Source organism: Myripristis murdjan, chromosome 24, assembly GCF_902150065.1.
Source record: "Myripristis murdjan chromosome 24, fMyrMur1.1, whole genome shotgun sequence".
NCBI lineage: Eukaryota > Metazoa > Chordata > Actinopteri > Holocentriformes > Holocentridae > Myripristis > Myripristis murdjan.
Genome location: NC_044003.1, coordinates 12,690,333 through 12,702,968, shown reverse-complemented (window position 1 = coordinate 12,702,968; position 12,636 = coordinate 12,690,333). Strand labels below are relative to the sequence as shown.

The 12,636-nt window shown below is 40.9% G+C and overlaps 1 protein-coding gene across 1 annotated transcript in view; it reads right to left on the bottom strand.

The window, feature by feature from the left end:
* Positions 1-12,636, bottom strand: part of adgb (androglobin) — a 56,070-nt gene that overhangs the window by 23,166 nt on the left and 20,268 nt on the right. The window contains exons 14-20 of the mRNA XM_030047842.1: positions 11,163-11,208; positions 9,049-9,160; positions 7,637-7,700; positions 5,958-6,066; positions 5,452-5,590; positions 2,651-2,765; positions 42-209 (exon numbers count right to left, since the gene is read on the bottom strand). Coding sequence (XP_029903702.1) covers positions 42-209; positions 2,651-2,765; positions 5,452-5,590; positions 5,958-6,066; positions 7,637-7,700; positions 9,049-9,160; positions 11,163-11,208 — 753 coding nt within the window. The remainder of the gene's footprint in view (positions 1-41; positions 210-2,650; positions 2,766-5,451; positions 5,591-5,957; positions 6,067-7,636; positions 7,701-9,048; positions 9,161-11,162; positions 11,209-12,636) is intronic.

Below are 12,636 nucleotides of genomic sequence, written 5' to 3'. Positions count from 1 at the left end.
CTGCATGTATGACTGTGACTGTCTGTATTTAAGCAAGATACCCTGTGGTGTTCCCATCTTCCTGTGGTGGTGTTGATGTTTTTGGGACAGTAGGCCTCCTCCAGCGCCCTCCTGGCTACTGGCTGCTCCTGCTCATCACTGAAGGAGGCCACCAATCTGACCAGGGCCCTAAGGATGAACGAGGCCTGCTCACTGAAACGCTCACTTTCCTGGACAACACAGAGAAGGAGTGGAAAAAATGGAATTAAAAGGAACGGCAAAGAAGAATGTCTACAATATAACTGAACGCACTTTAAAACTGCAGTAAGTATTTTACTGAGCACTAGATGGTGTTGAGAGTTCTTGGTAGCTTGGTTTTACAAAATCCAAAGTTATGGCAAAAAATGCAGGGTTTTTTGGATGGCAACGAGGGATAAATGTCACTTTCACAAGCCTCTTGTTGGATTACTTGGATTACTTTGTCTCTGACCTCCGATTTGAAAATGTAGAGAAGCTGCAGACTTTCAGTGACAAGGTCAACAACTGCTTCAAATGAACTTTTTCTGTGGCCGCAGGACTGATTGCAGAGAGAGGCACTAACATACTGTATGACTGATATGAAACTTGGGTATGTTTATCCATGGTATGTGCAGTTTCAGAGATGCTTCAGAGATGAGGGTGAATTGGAAGGGGGAGAGTGGAGATTTTATTCTGTAGGGGGACGAATGGGCAGAGTTACATTCTAGGCTGCAATTTGACCACAAAGACAGAAAAGAGGTTGAAAACAAACAAACCAAAAAAAAAAAAAAAAAAATGGCTGGGCCTTGCAACTTGGTATTGCTCAGACAATTAGGGGTACAAAAGTCTCCATCAAACACAAGTTAGTTTCAGAATTGTTAACAGGTTCTGAAATCACTTATTGCAGGTTTAAATGGTGGAATGCATTGAAACTGCTTATGGTGAACTGACTATACTAACAGTGCTTAGGAGGACTGTGGAAGAAAGTTGAAATAATGGCATTTTGACCATCCCTGGCACTTTTTCTCAATTGTTAAGCTGCTTTAGAAAAATGTTGTTTACCTTTTTAAATAATAGCGCAGTAACAATATTCACTAAAAGTACAATAAAAACGCAGAAAAAACTCTTGAGGAGTGTCTGAATCACAAGTCTCATCAAAATGCCTGAATTTAATTCTATAGCACAGTATAGTCCCTGTCTACCCTGCAACAGAGCTTGACTAGATTAGATAGTCTGATCTGTAATATGGCAAGAAGTACCGTTCTAGTACTGTTCTACTCACTGCCGTGCTGTGAATAAGACAGCCAATGAATTTTCAACCATAAATTAAATACATAACCATCAAAAAAAAAAAAAAAAAGCCAATCGACACATCCATCTAAAACTTGAGAGTATAGAGTTGTAGTCTGTTACTGTCAAGACGATGATATGCTTGTTAAACATGTTTTTCCTAAAGTGGGAGCTGGGATGAACCTTACTCCAATTATGTTGCAGCACGGATAATCTTATAAGTGTGAGTTCATCTTGTCATTCCCCATGTTCAGTTGAGCTCAATTCTGTAATTGTTATATTTCCATCACTTTAATATAAGATAACTATAAATAGCGAGTGTACATTCTACACTGTAATTTTTGTATGAACCCAGACTACTTTTTGATAATGACATCTGTCTTGTCTTGTCACCTATGCTATGTACTGTACAGTATTTGTATGTTTTCTGTCTGTTCCATTATGTTTTGCATGCTGCATGAGGCAAGACAATTCCCTCACTGGGATTAATCAAGTATTCATTGATTCATCCATTTGTTTTTCCACCACTCTATTTTGCACTCACTACCTCCCCATCTCCCAGCTTGTTTGTTTTGGTGTACCGTGACTAGCATTAGCTTTCTGTGAGAGAGGGAGTTAGTTGGTTCAAGGTTCAAGGCTCAAGGTTTCTTATTAGGACCCAAGGGTAAATCTGTTGTGCAGAACTGCAGATGGCAGATTCAACATGCAAGAGTTAAAAACTAGACATCACAGAGATACAGCTTCAAAAGAAATCAAAACAAATACATTGAAACAAGTATCATCATAGTATCAAAAATAGTATCAAAGTGTAAGAAATCCTAAGGTCATGACAGTGCCTCTACATACACACACATGCACACACACACACACACACACACACACACACACGCACACACACACACACACACACACACACACACACACACACACACACACATACACACACACACACACACACACACACACACACAGTCACCCACTCTTCCCTCAAAAAAGATGAAGATGGAGAATGAAATGAAAGCAAAACGCATATCATCCCATACATTATAAATCCACTTGTCGAGTTGTCTCTCTCTTGTAGCAACAGATTTGATGAAATGATAGATGACAGAGTAGAGGAGGCAATGCATGTGGTGATGAAAGAGGGTGAAAAAGATTGGCTTGTGTGAATTTAAACATGAAACAAGGGAAGAATAAGGGAAAGAACATGGGGAAGGTTATACAGTGTTTAACTCATGTCCATTTAGCTGTGGTGGACATTGCCCCTGTTGTCCTCCTATTAGCACTGATCCTGCAGTGGGTCGAACCTGGGTCATAGAACCAAAATGATTTTTACATTCTACATTCTGATGGGTTCGCTAACCTTGGTGAGGTGTGGCATGACAGTTTCTTCATCTCCAAAGACAAAAGGCGTCTCGCTGCACAGGTTGACTTGGTAGCCCAGCGCTGCCCTTGTGTGGACACGCAGCACATGGCGCCTGGTGAGAGACAGGTAGGTAAGTCATTTCAGATACAGGTGCAAAGAATACATGTATACCTGAGGCTATAAATGTCTGATTGGCTTCCTAAACCTCACAAGAGGATTTCTCCATGTTGCTGTCCCTCTCATTAACACTGCATGAAATTACACTCTAGGAATTTTGATGACTCTCCTCTCCGGTGCAGACTGACTTACAGTGAATGTAATAGTAGAATAAGCTTAAAAGAATAGTTAACCAAGCATACAAAGTTTATTTGTGCTCTTTGGAGGTGGAAAGATATAGTTTGCCAATATCATTCAGAAGGAGATAGTTCCCAACAAAACTCTGCACCATGGAGGGCTGTGCATTATGTCAGTGTTTCTGTTTTCTAAGAACTGTTAAGATTTTTATATGAAAATGTTTGACAGTTTAAGCTCCAGAAAATATTACACATCGAGCCCTACTGTATTGGAGTGCGAGGACACAGGGGAGCTTGTGACAGACACAGAAAACTATCTGGGTGGAGAGACTACACTAGGGGTAAGTGAGCAGATATCTTCTATGTATTTTAAGAAACTGTTCCTTTGAATTCCTGGGTCATCCAAATCAAACTAAAAACAACCAGTCGTTAGGGGTGAAAATGTGACTCTTTACCCATCACAGCCAAATGCATGAAACAACAAGCCATCCACTTTTAATAAAAATCCTTTCTCTTCTGAATGGTGGCGCTGACTGGATCGAGCAGTCCCACCTCCCCTCTGCCGAATGCATGCTGAGTTCACAGGGCCTGGTCAGACCTGACAAAATGGCACCCCCCCTTCCCTGGACCCATTACCTTTACATAATTCAGCCATCACAGCCCAGTTAAATGGATGAGCATTGCAGAGCCAGAAATGGGCAAGTGCTCCAGAGGAAAGAAAAATGCATACAAGTGGGGCAAATGGGAAGGAGAAGGAAAATGGATAGATTAGTTTAAGAAAGAGGAGAAAAGCATGAAGAGCAGATGCAGCCAAAAAAAAAAAACCCTCACAAATCAGAACACCAGAACAAGCCAGCTGTATGTTCAAATCATACGGGTAGAGTGAGCAAAGAGGGGGTTGGGGAGAGAGTCTGAAGAAAATGACACACTGGCAAAATACTATACCCCAGAGAGATGGATAGAGAGAGACAGACAGGGAGAAAAAGTCAATGCTGAGATTGATTGCTGTAAGAAAGCAATGGCAAATCAGCCTTTTTCCTAGAGAGTGTATTCCATGGGGCCTATAGGCAAGATAAGTTGAGAGGCGTGTGATTACGGCATAGTGGTAATTGCACTGCTGCGTACCTCCGCCTGACCCCAGAAACTAGGCCCTCTGCTTCTAGGCCAAGTAGCATCCATTAATAGAGACTAGGACAGATGCTTTTTACTGCTTCTCAGTGCATCTGAGATACGCAGATATCCCCTGCTCACTTTTAGCTTTGCAATTCCTAGCTCCAGTATATCACTACATGGCTGTAGAAATCTGAACAATGGTTAAAAGGTAACATATATATATACACACACACACACACACACACATATATATATATATATATATATACACACACACACCATTTGGTGAAAGCTTTTCAAAATCCCAGAAATAGTGTTGTGTGAACAGGTGCCAATGCTGGGAAGTACATGCTTAATCTTGAAAGTGTTCATGCCAGGCTAAATATCGTTGAGGGTTACACTGGGTCATGAGTCGGAAATGGGAAATGTGAAGAATATTTTTTTGTTTTGTTCTGTTTTGTTTTTTTAAACATTGTGAGGATGGCAAAAGTGGGAGAAATATGGGTTATCAAACTAGGCTGAGAAACAGGAGGCACCTTGAATGCAAAAAATTTATATTTACTGAATCTAGTTAAAATAAATCAGATGTAAAAAAAAATACTGAAAAGCTAATATATAAACTGTAATATATAAACTTAGCAGGCTATGCTGCATGCATTATGCTGCATTAAAGGTTCATAAAGGAATCCCTTAGAAATAAGAACTGGAAAAACAACAAAATGCTGTGAAGGTGAAATGACGTGAAGTACAGAGGAAATCTGTATTTAGCAGACTCTCGTAATTTCCTCTGTGGTTCATGTCATTCCCCTTTTTTGTTGCACCAGAGGAACACTGCCTCTATGAAACGTGTATCTTGCTGCATGTATATATTACAGTCTTGTGTTCCTTTAGCTTTTCAGGACTTTTCTGACTATATCTAGCTCCATCAAATATCACCTTCTCCCAGACTGCATATTCTCAACTCTCTTCATACTGTAAGGTGCTGAAGATCAACACCTGAAATGCTATGACTCCCATATATAGAATTAAAAATATCACAACACATAAAATGAATCTGACAATATAAGATATCAAGCCTGGAATGCTTTTGATTTCAGATTCAAATGATTTGTCATATCAACATTTTAAGTATCAAAAAGTGCATGTATTTCATGGAAGAAGATAGCAGCTTGCTGAGTTCGACCTATATCTAGGAAAATTATACATTACACAGACAGTTCACAATTTAAGGAACATAGTGAAAAGAACAATTCATAAAGAGCTTGATCTCTTGTCAGTGTGCTCATGCACTTTTTCCAAACGTCTAGTGTTGATCATTGTTTCAGCAATCTCTTGCATAATAACATGACAGTAATTGGTCTGGCAAATCTGCATTACTGCTGACAGCCCTACCCGGGAGCTAAGGTGAGCTGGGTTGCCTTGTGGGAGGTGGTCTGGATGTGGAGGACTGGCAGCTGAGACTGCAGGCTCTTCCAGGAGTACGGCTGGGCAAGGAGGACTGCAGACTGACATGCTGCTGAGGACTCCTTCGCTATGAGGGGTAATGAAGTGGAAAGAAAAAGAGTGTGCCCAAAGATCTTTGTCAAAAATCATAACCACAGTGTTTTAGTATTGCTGTTTGGCAGTGGTGTTAGTTTGGGGGTGCTATATTCCAAATTTTAACATGGATCATTAACACATACAGTAAATTATTCTTTTTGGGATTATGTTAATGTTGGTGTGTGCAGCGTGTGTGGGATGGGGATTTATATCTGTTGGCAAAGACTTGAGTCAAGCTCTGCATGTTGCATGCTCTTTGTCTGTATGTGAATGTTTGTGTGTGTGTGTGTGTGTGTGTGTGTGTGTGCACGCACGCGCGTGCACGTGCATGCATGCGTGCAGTGCAGATAAACGCTTACTGTCCTCAGCTCTCTCTCCCCAGCGTATCAGAGCAGAGAAGCTGATGAGGACCTGCGAAGGTTGCAGGCTGTCCACGTACAGGTAGTGAGAGCCTCTCTCCTCTGGACACTGGGGAAAACACACACACAAAAACATACACACATACACACACACAAATACACACAAGGCGTTCAATGAAGAGAACAAGTGAAAGAGTAAGAAAGAGGAGAGAGCAACAGGGAGGAGTGTTGATAAACAGATAGAATGGTAAGCTTAGTAGAAGAGAGGCTAAAAGAAAATGAAGAGAAAACAACACAGAAAGGGAAGACAGAGGAGGTAAGAGGAGGGATAGAGAGGTGATCGAGAGGCAAGTTGAGAGGTAAAGACGCATTTGTGGTAGCAACTAAGTAGAAGCCAAGATGGTGAATGTAATGTGGAAGACAGTGGGAAGGACAGAGCTAAGGTGCAAGAAAAAGAGAAGAACAAAAAGACAGAGAGAGAGAGAAAGAGAGGGAAAGAGAAATGGAGAACAACAGAAGATGAAGAGAACACAAACGTGTCTGGAATGAGAAGCAGAGTGAACATTCAGAGGTGTGTGTGTGTGTGTGTGTGTGTGTGTGTGTGTGTGTGTGTGTGTGTGCGTGTGTGTGTGTGTGCGTGTGTGTGTGTGTGTTTGTGTGTGTGTGTGTGTGCGCACGCGTTTGTGTGATGTGCATGTAGTGCTAATAGGGAGTGTGCTTTGAGAACTAAACAGATTCATTAGTTCCCAGAGACAGGCAGGATGACGCAGTTGGACACTTGTAGAGGCATCAAGTCAACAATATAGATAGTGCTACACATAGATTTAGGTTGGGCTACCCATGGCAAGTCATTTGCTGTATGTATCAACCTGGCAGCTTGAAACATTTAGCATATGTGTGTGTGTGTGTGTGTGTGTGTGTGTGTGTGTGTGTGTGTATGTGTGTGTGTTCTTGTGGACTAGCAGCAGCAGATGACACAGGCAGGGGTCCAGCCGTAGCAGTAGTGTGGGTGGACGCTCCTGTGGAGTTAATGCCTATGCTAGATGTTTTGGAGGTAACGGTACTCTGCGGGTAACAGTAGCTAATGGTAACTTTATTGGGCTCTATCTTACACTTGGTGCAAAGTGGCACCAAGCGCAATGCAAGTGTCTTTTCTAGTCTTTTCGAGTTGTCATTTTCCCGACCAGCACCAACACTGTGTAAATAGCAAATACAGAGTGTGGTCAGGTGCACTGTTGGAGTATGGCTAAATTGAGGCAGTTGAAAGTGATTGCGCGATTAAAAACCATGTCTGGAGTCAATGGTGCAGAATTTCACTGTTATTTTAAGGTTACATTATCAAGGTAGCAACGCATTCCTGCATAAGTGGGTGCACAATGCGCGTACACACACAGAGATGCCTCACTCAGTTTTGATGGAATACTGCTGTTGCCATCGATGGAAACGGATGAGCACTTGTGTTTGATTGTTAAAATAGAGCCCATTATGTCCAATATAGAAACAATATCAATGTGTCAAAGAACACTGATGTGGGAATGTGGAAATTAACTAATGATACTATTAAGAAGAAGAAGAAGAAGAAGAAGAAGAAGAAGAAGAAGAAGAAGAAGAAGAAGAAGAAGAAGAAGAATTGAAAAAGTGCAACTCAGTTATCCCATGAGTTGATGCTTGATACCTACCTTAAAATTAGATTTCTGGACATGGTGTGGATATGTTTGTGGCTTATGGAACACCAAGAGAGTCCTGGAATGAAAGTGCAAATTCTGTCAGTGATTTGTGTGTGTTTAGTTATTAAAATATTTTTTAAAAAAATATTTTGATCACATCTATTTTGAATTTTGCAACATTTGTTACACAAAGAAAAAATGCTGCATAGTAGGGTAGAAGATTAGGACCACATAGAAAAAAAAAAAAAAAAAGATCCATCTCAAAATTCTGAGATTAAAGTTAGAATTCTGAGAAAAAAAGTGAAAAATCTGAGAAATGGTCAGAATTATGAGAATAAAGCCAGAATTTTGACTTCAATCTCACAATTCTGAGGTTCTGAGACCTTAGAAACCATCTAAAGTTGCACACAATAAACCTTAACATCAATTAACATTGGAGAGGCATTCGGTAAGTGGAGGGACTCTAGTCCCATATTGCCCAATCCCAATTTATTTCTTCCTGTACCAAGACTTTTGACAAATAGCCAATCCTGTCCTGATCCCGTCCTGTTGACCTAATCTGATAACAATCCCAATTATTTTGTCAAGGATATATATATATATATATGTAGAGAGAGAGAGAGAGAGAGAGAGAGAGAGAGAGAGAGAGAGAGGGAGAGAGAGAGAGAGAGAGAGAGAGAGAGAGAGAGAGAGAGAGAGAGAGAGAGAGAGAGAGAAAGCAGTGCAGTCTGATTACAGCATACAGAAAACTTGTGTGTATGCTAAAAATAATGTTGCATTGCTACACCATTATTTTTTGGTTTTGCAACTTTCACTGGGCAGCTGCTTTGCCATTAAACTTCCTGTCAGATCTGGAATTTATACAGCACAACTTACCTTAATTGGTCATGATGCAGAGAATAACACTGACTCTCCTGCCCTTCCCCAAGGCTTTAACTCCAGTCCCACCTCAATCCTGACTTCACAATAACTAGCTCACCTGTCCCTCAGTTTACAAACAAACTCGTGCTGCACAACCGCTGCACTCTGTGAACTTCCAGAATTTCCCTGGTTGGGATCAATAAAGTATATCTATCTATCTATCTATCTAAATCAATTTTGGACTAGGGCTTCAAAGTCAGAATTCTGAGAGCAAAGTCAAAATTTTAATATCACAATTCTGACTTCTATTCTCAGAGAATTCTGACTTAAATTGCAGAATTGTGAGATTAAAGTCAAAATGTCAAAATTGTCCTAATGTTCTTCAGTAGGAGTTAACAGACCCCTAAGGTTTGTCAACTCCTTTTCAGTATTTAGCAAAACCATCCTTTTTTGTCACTGTCAAACCCCATTGTCCATATTGAGATACCTTAGTGTCAATATGGATAATATGGAAATACATGTGTGTGTGTGGGTGTGTGTGGGTGTATGTGGTTGTGTCTCACTTGAAGCAATTAGCAAAGTCGTCCAGGGCCACCCAGGTCTCCTGCAGCATGGGTTTGTCCAGAACTGAGAGGTCCTGGGGTTTGGGCTCCTTGGTCATCATTTCAGGCTGATCTGGAACAAAGGCCTTTGTTACGTTCTTCAAGGCGAGAAGGCACTGCCTTCCTGAATAAAACAGTATTTTAACTGGAAAATATATTACTGGCCGGATTATTTGGCCTATTGTATGCAAAACCAAATGTTTGAGCTATATTTTGTTGTCGAGTCAAAGCATGTAATGAGGGAACATTATGAAAAAATGGTACCTTTTGTAAAATTCTGTGGAATCTTTCTTCCTCTGTGCTGAAGGTGTTCTAGACATAAAAGTTAACTAGAGCAACCATAGTTGGCTGCTGGAATGCTGAAAATTGAATTTGCCAAAAATCATGGCCAACTACATACTTGGCCAAACTCCATGGTAGTTTGTCCAATCATTGTGAAATTTCTGTCAGCTTTTTGAAATGAGCACTTTATTCATGGCAACTCCTTTAGCCTAGAGGGCTATGATAATATCTGGAATCAAACAAATCTTTCGTACACTCTAATTCCCCTCTATTTACAGCCAGAACTGACTGTGATCACATGCTGACAAAAATATAACACATCAAAATGTCCAGTTGTAAGTAATTTGAAATGTTCAGTAATAATTATGCTTGACCATGATTAATCTTCATCGAATTAAGGACCAATGATGGAAAATATTCAGATTGCATGCAACTAGACATTGGTGTGCTGATAAATTTTTAGTTAATATTATTTCTGAATGTGCTGGATGAAATGTCACAAATGCCAACTACATTTTATCTTCTGCTTCTGCTTCCTCTGCTTGCTCTTGACGTTTGAACCATGCAATTATGGTTTGTGGCTAGATTATCCATTTGAGTCTGCTGAGGTCATTTGTCAAAGCAACTGACATTTTTCCAGCTTTGCTTTGTGACCCATACATGGTGTTCACCTGCTTTTGGTGTCAAAATGTATTCTGTGAATTTCTTCTCTCTTTGTCAGGGAGCTCCTGAACCCCTCAGTTGCCACTTGTGGACATATTGTAAATTACATTTTTTAGTAAGCTGAAGCAAAATACTACACTTCCCTTTGTTTGCTAGTCCTCAGTATTACTAATCATAATTTGCTAATGCTAAACTCAGTGGCTCATTATAAGAAAAACATACCCTTATCAAGCTGAGCAACATCAACTTGACTTGTGTTTTTCATGCTGTACTTAATACTAAATGGATATAGAATGGGATCTCATATTTGAAAATGCTGTGGGCAACAGAATGCCTTTCCTCTTGTGACTCATAGCAAGTTATCGTAGACTCTAATCATTATCTTAAACACAGTGAGTCGAAATGGCCAAACTCCCACATAATGGCATAGTGAGTGCACATGCACACGCGCACTCCCACTCATCGACTCCCACAATCCCCATGCATGCACTGTAAAGTCATAGACATATGCATGCAGAACCCCTCCACCCTGAAAAGAAAAACATACATGCACACGCACATGCACATGCACACGCACACACATACATACACACACACACACACACATACACAGAGACACGCAGTTGCTTTGCTCCCAAGCTCCACAAAGCGAGAGTCTGATCAGAGAACTGAGGCAGCAAGGGCCAGAGTCTCTGCTGCTGAGCAATGGTGGTCTGCTCACTCAAACTGCAGGTGTTACTAAGCAACTAAACGGGGGCCGAGAGAAGGCGGGTAATTGGCCAGTTGTCATAAGGCATAATTTCAGACCCATCTTCTTCAAACAGTCTTGGCCAACCAAAGGAAGGATGGAGAGAAGGATGGAGGGAGGAGAGACAAGAGATGCAAAGAAGTCTTCTAATCTCACAAAATGGACCATGCTATGCTGAGTCTGTCCAAGTCAACCCATAATGAAGGCCTACACTACATTTATCATTTCCAATAAACCAGACTTAATGAGCTACTGCATGATCTGCTTGGCTACAGTTTGACCTCGGGGAAGCTGAACAATCGCCTGTTGCGTAGTGTAAAATATACTATAGATTATTCTATACATAATAAGCAGCTCTGCATTGGAAAAGAACAGCTTATACCATTGGAGACAGCATCATCGTCCTTCTTCCTGTCCTCTGTAGTAACCTAAAGGGAAAGAGAAAGAAAGAGGGTGGGGGGATGCATGAGCTGTGAGTTGCTGATAGAGTAACAGTGCCAGAGATACGCCTCCACCCTCTAGTGATTCCATGCCAGCTGTGGCGTTGTGCTGCTCTCGCTGAGCACCACAGGAGATGAGACATAGTTTAATGTGACAAGGGCTGCTCCTCCCCAGCTAAAAACACCAATGGGGAACACCAGCTCTAATTTACTTAGACTGTCAGACAGATGAGGAGTTATTATAATGTTTAGCATGTAATTTCTCTTAGAGGGGAATTACTCAACAGCTTGGACTTCACACTAGTCTGCCCGATGCAATGAAGAAATAAAGCTAACAAGACATTTATCAAGTACTCCATATGCCATAATAGTTTTTTTTTTTTTTTTTTTTTTTTTTTTTTGGTTAGAGAAAGACTTTGGCCTGGAAAATGGCAGCACTTGTGCTTTGCTGACAAGGCTAGATTTCTATGTGGTACATGATGTACTGTACCTGTACTATACTACCTGACAATTTCTGCAAGCACTGAAAAATTGGGCTTGATAAAAAAAAAAAATATATCCTCCTGAGTGAAAAGCTCAGGGAATGTTCACCAGTTTACTAAGCCCTCAATGAAAATGATGGCTTCATATGGTGTTACTTCAAAAGCAACCCCAGCTAAGACTGGAATGAGTCACTCCATGTGTGTGTGTGCTTGTGCATGTGTGTGTAGGTCACTACTCATTTGAATAAGTACCCAGAGACCAAGACAGACACAAAGAGGTATTGTGATTGCAAGACGCACTTGACCTCTTCTCCACCACTACAGCACCACTTCCTCAACTCAGCAAGGAAATTGTCTGTCTGTGTGTGTGTGTGTGTGTGTGTGTGTGTGTGTGTGTGTGTGTCCAAGTATATGCTTGTGACTGAGTGGACCATGTGTTTATGTGGGTGTGTACCTGATTTCAAGATATAGAAAAACTTTGATCAAAGCTCTGAGGCATGTCATGTCCAGTCCACCCACAGCATGTCATTTTATCAGAGTGCTTATTTTACCCATATGCAGTAACAGAACATCCTCATACACACAAACTGATAAGAGCTTACACTGACCAAAGGCTCCAGGGATTTTAAGCTGCTTCTGACTGAGGAGACAGTTATTTTTTTCCTGTGATCAAATTGGCAGGCATGGAGGGGGGCATTTCTTTAATCTGAAACTTCACGGGGCTTTAGTTTTCTACACTGAGTGTCAGCCAGAGTTAAGTCTCTTCTCTCCAAGTGACTCTCTCCATATTTCAGTTTTTCCCCCAAAGTGTCCCCCAGTTCATATATGAAATAAATTAAAACAACATCAAGTTAAAAACACTTATCTGTGGTCATTCTCAGTGCGCAAGGGGCTAATGGCAGAAAAAAATCTGTTGATCTCAGATGCCGGACTG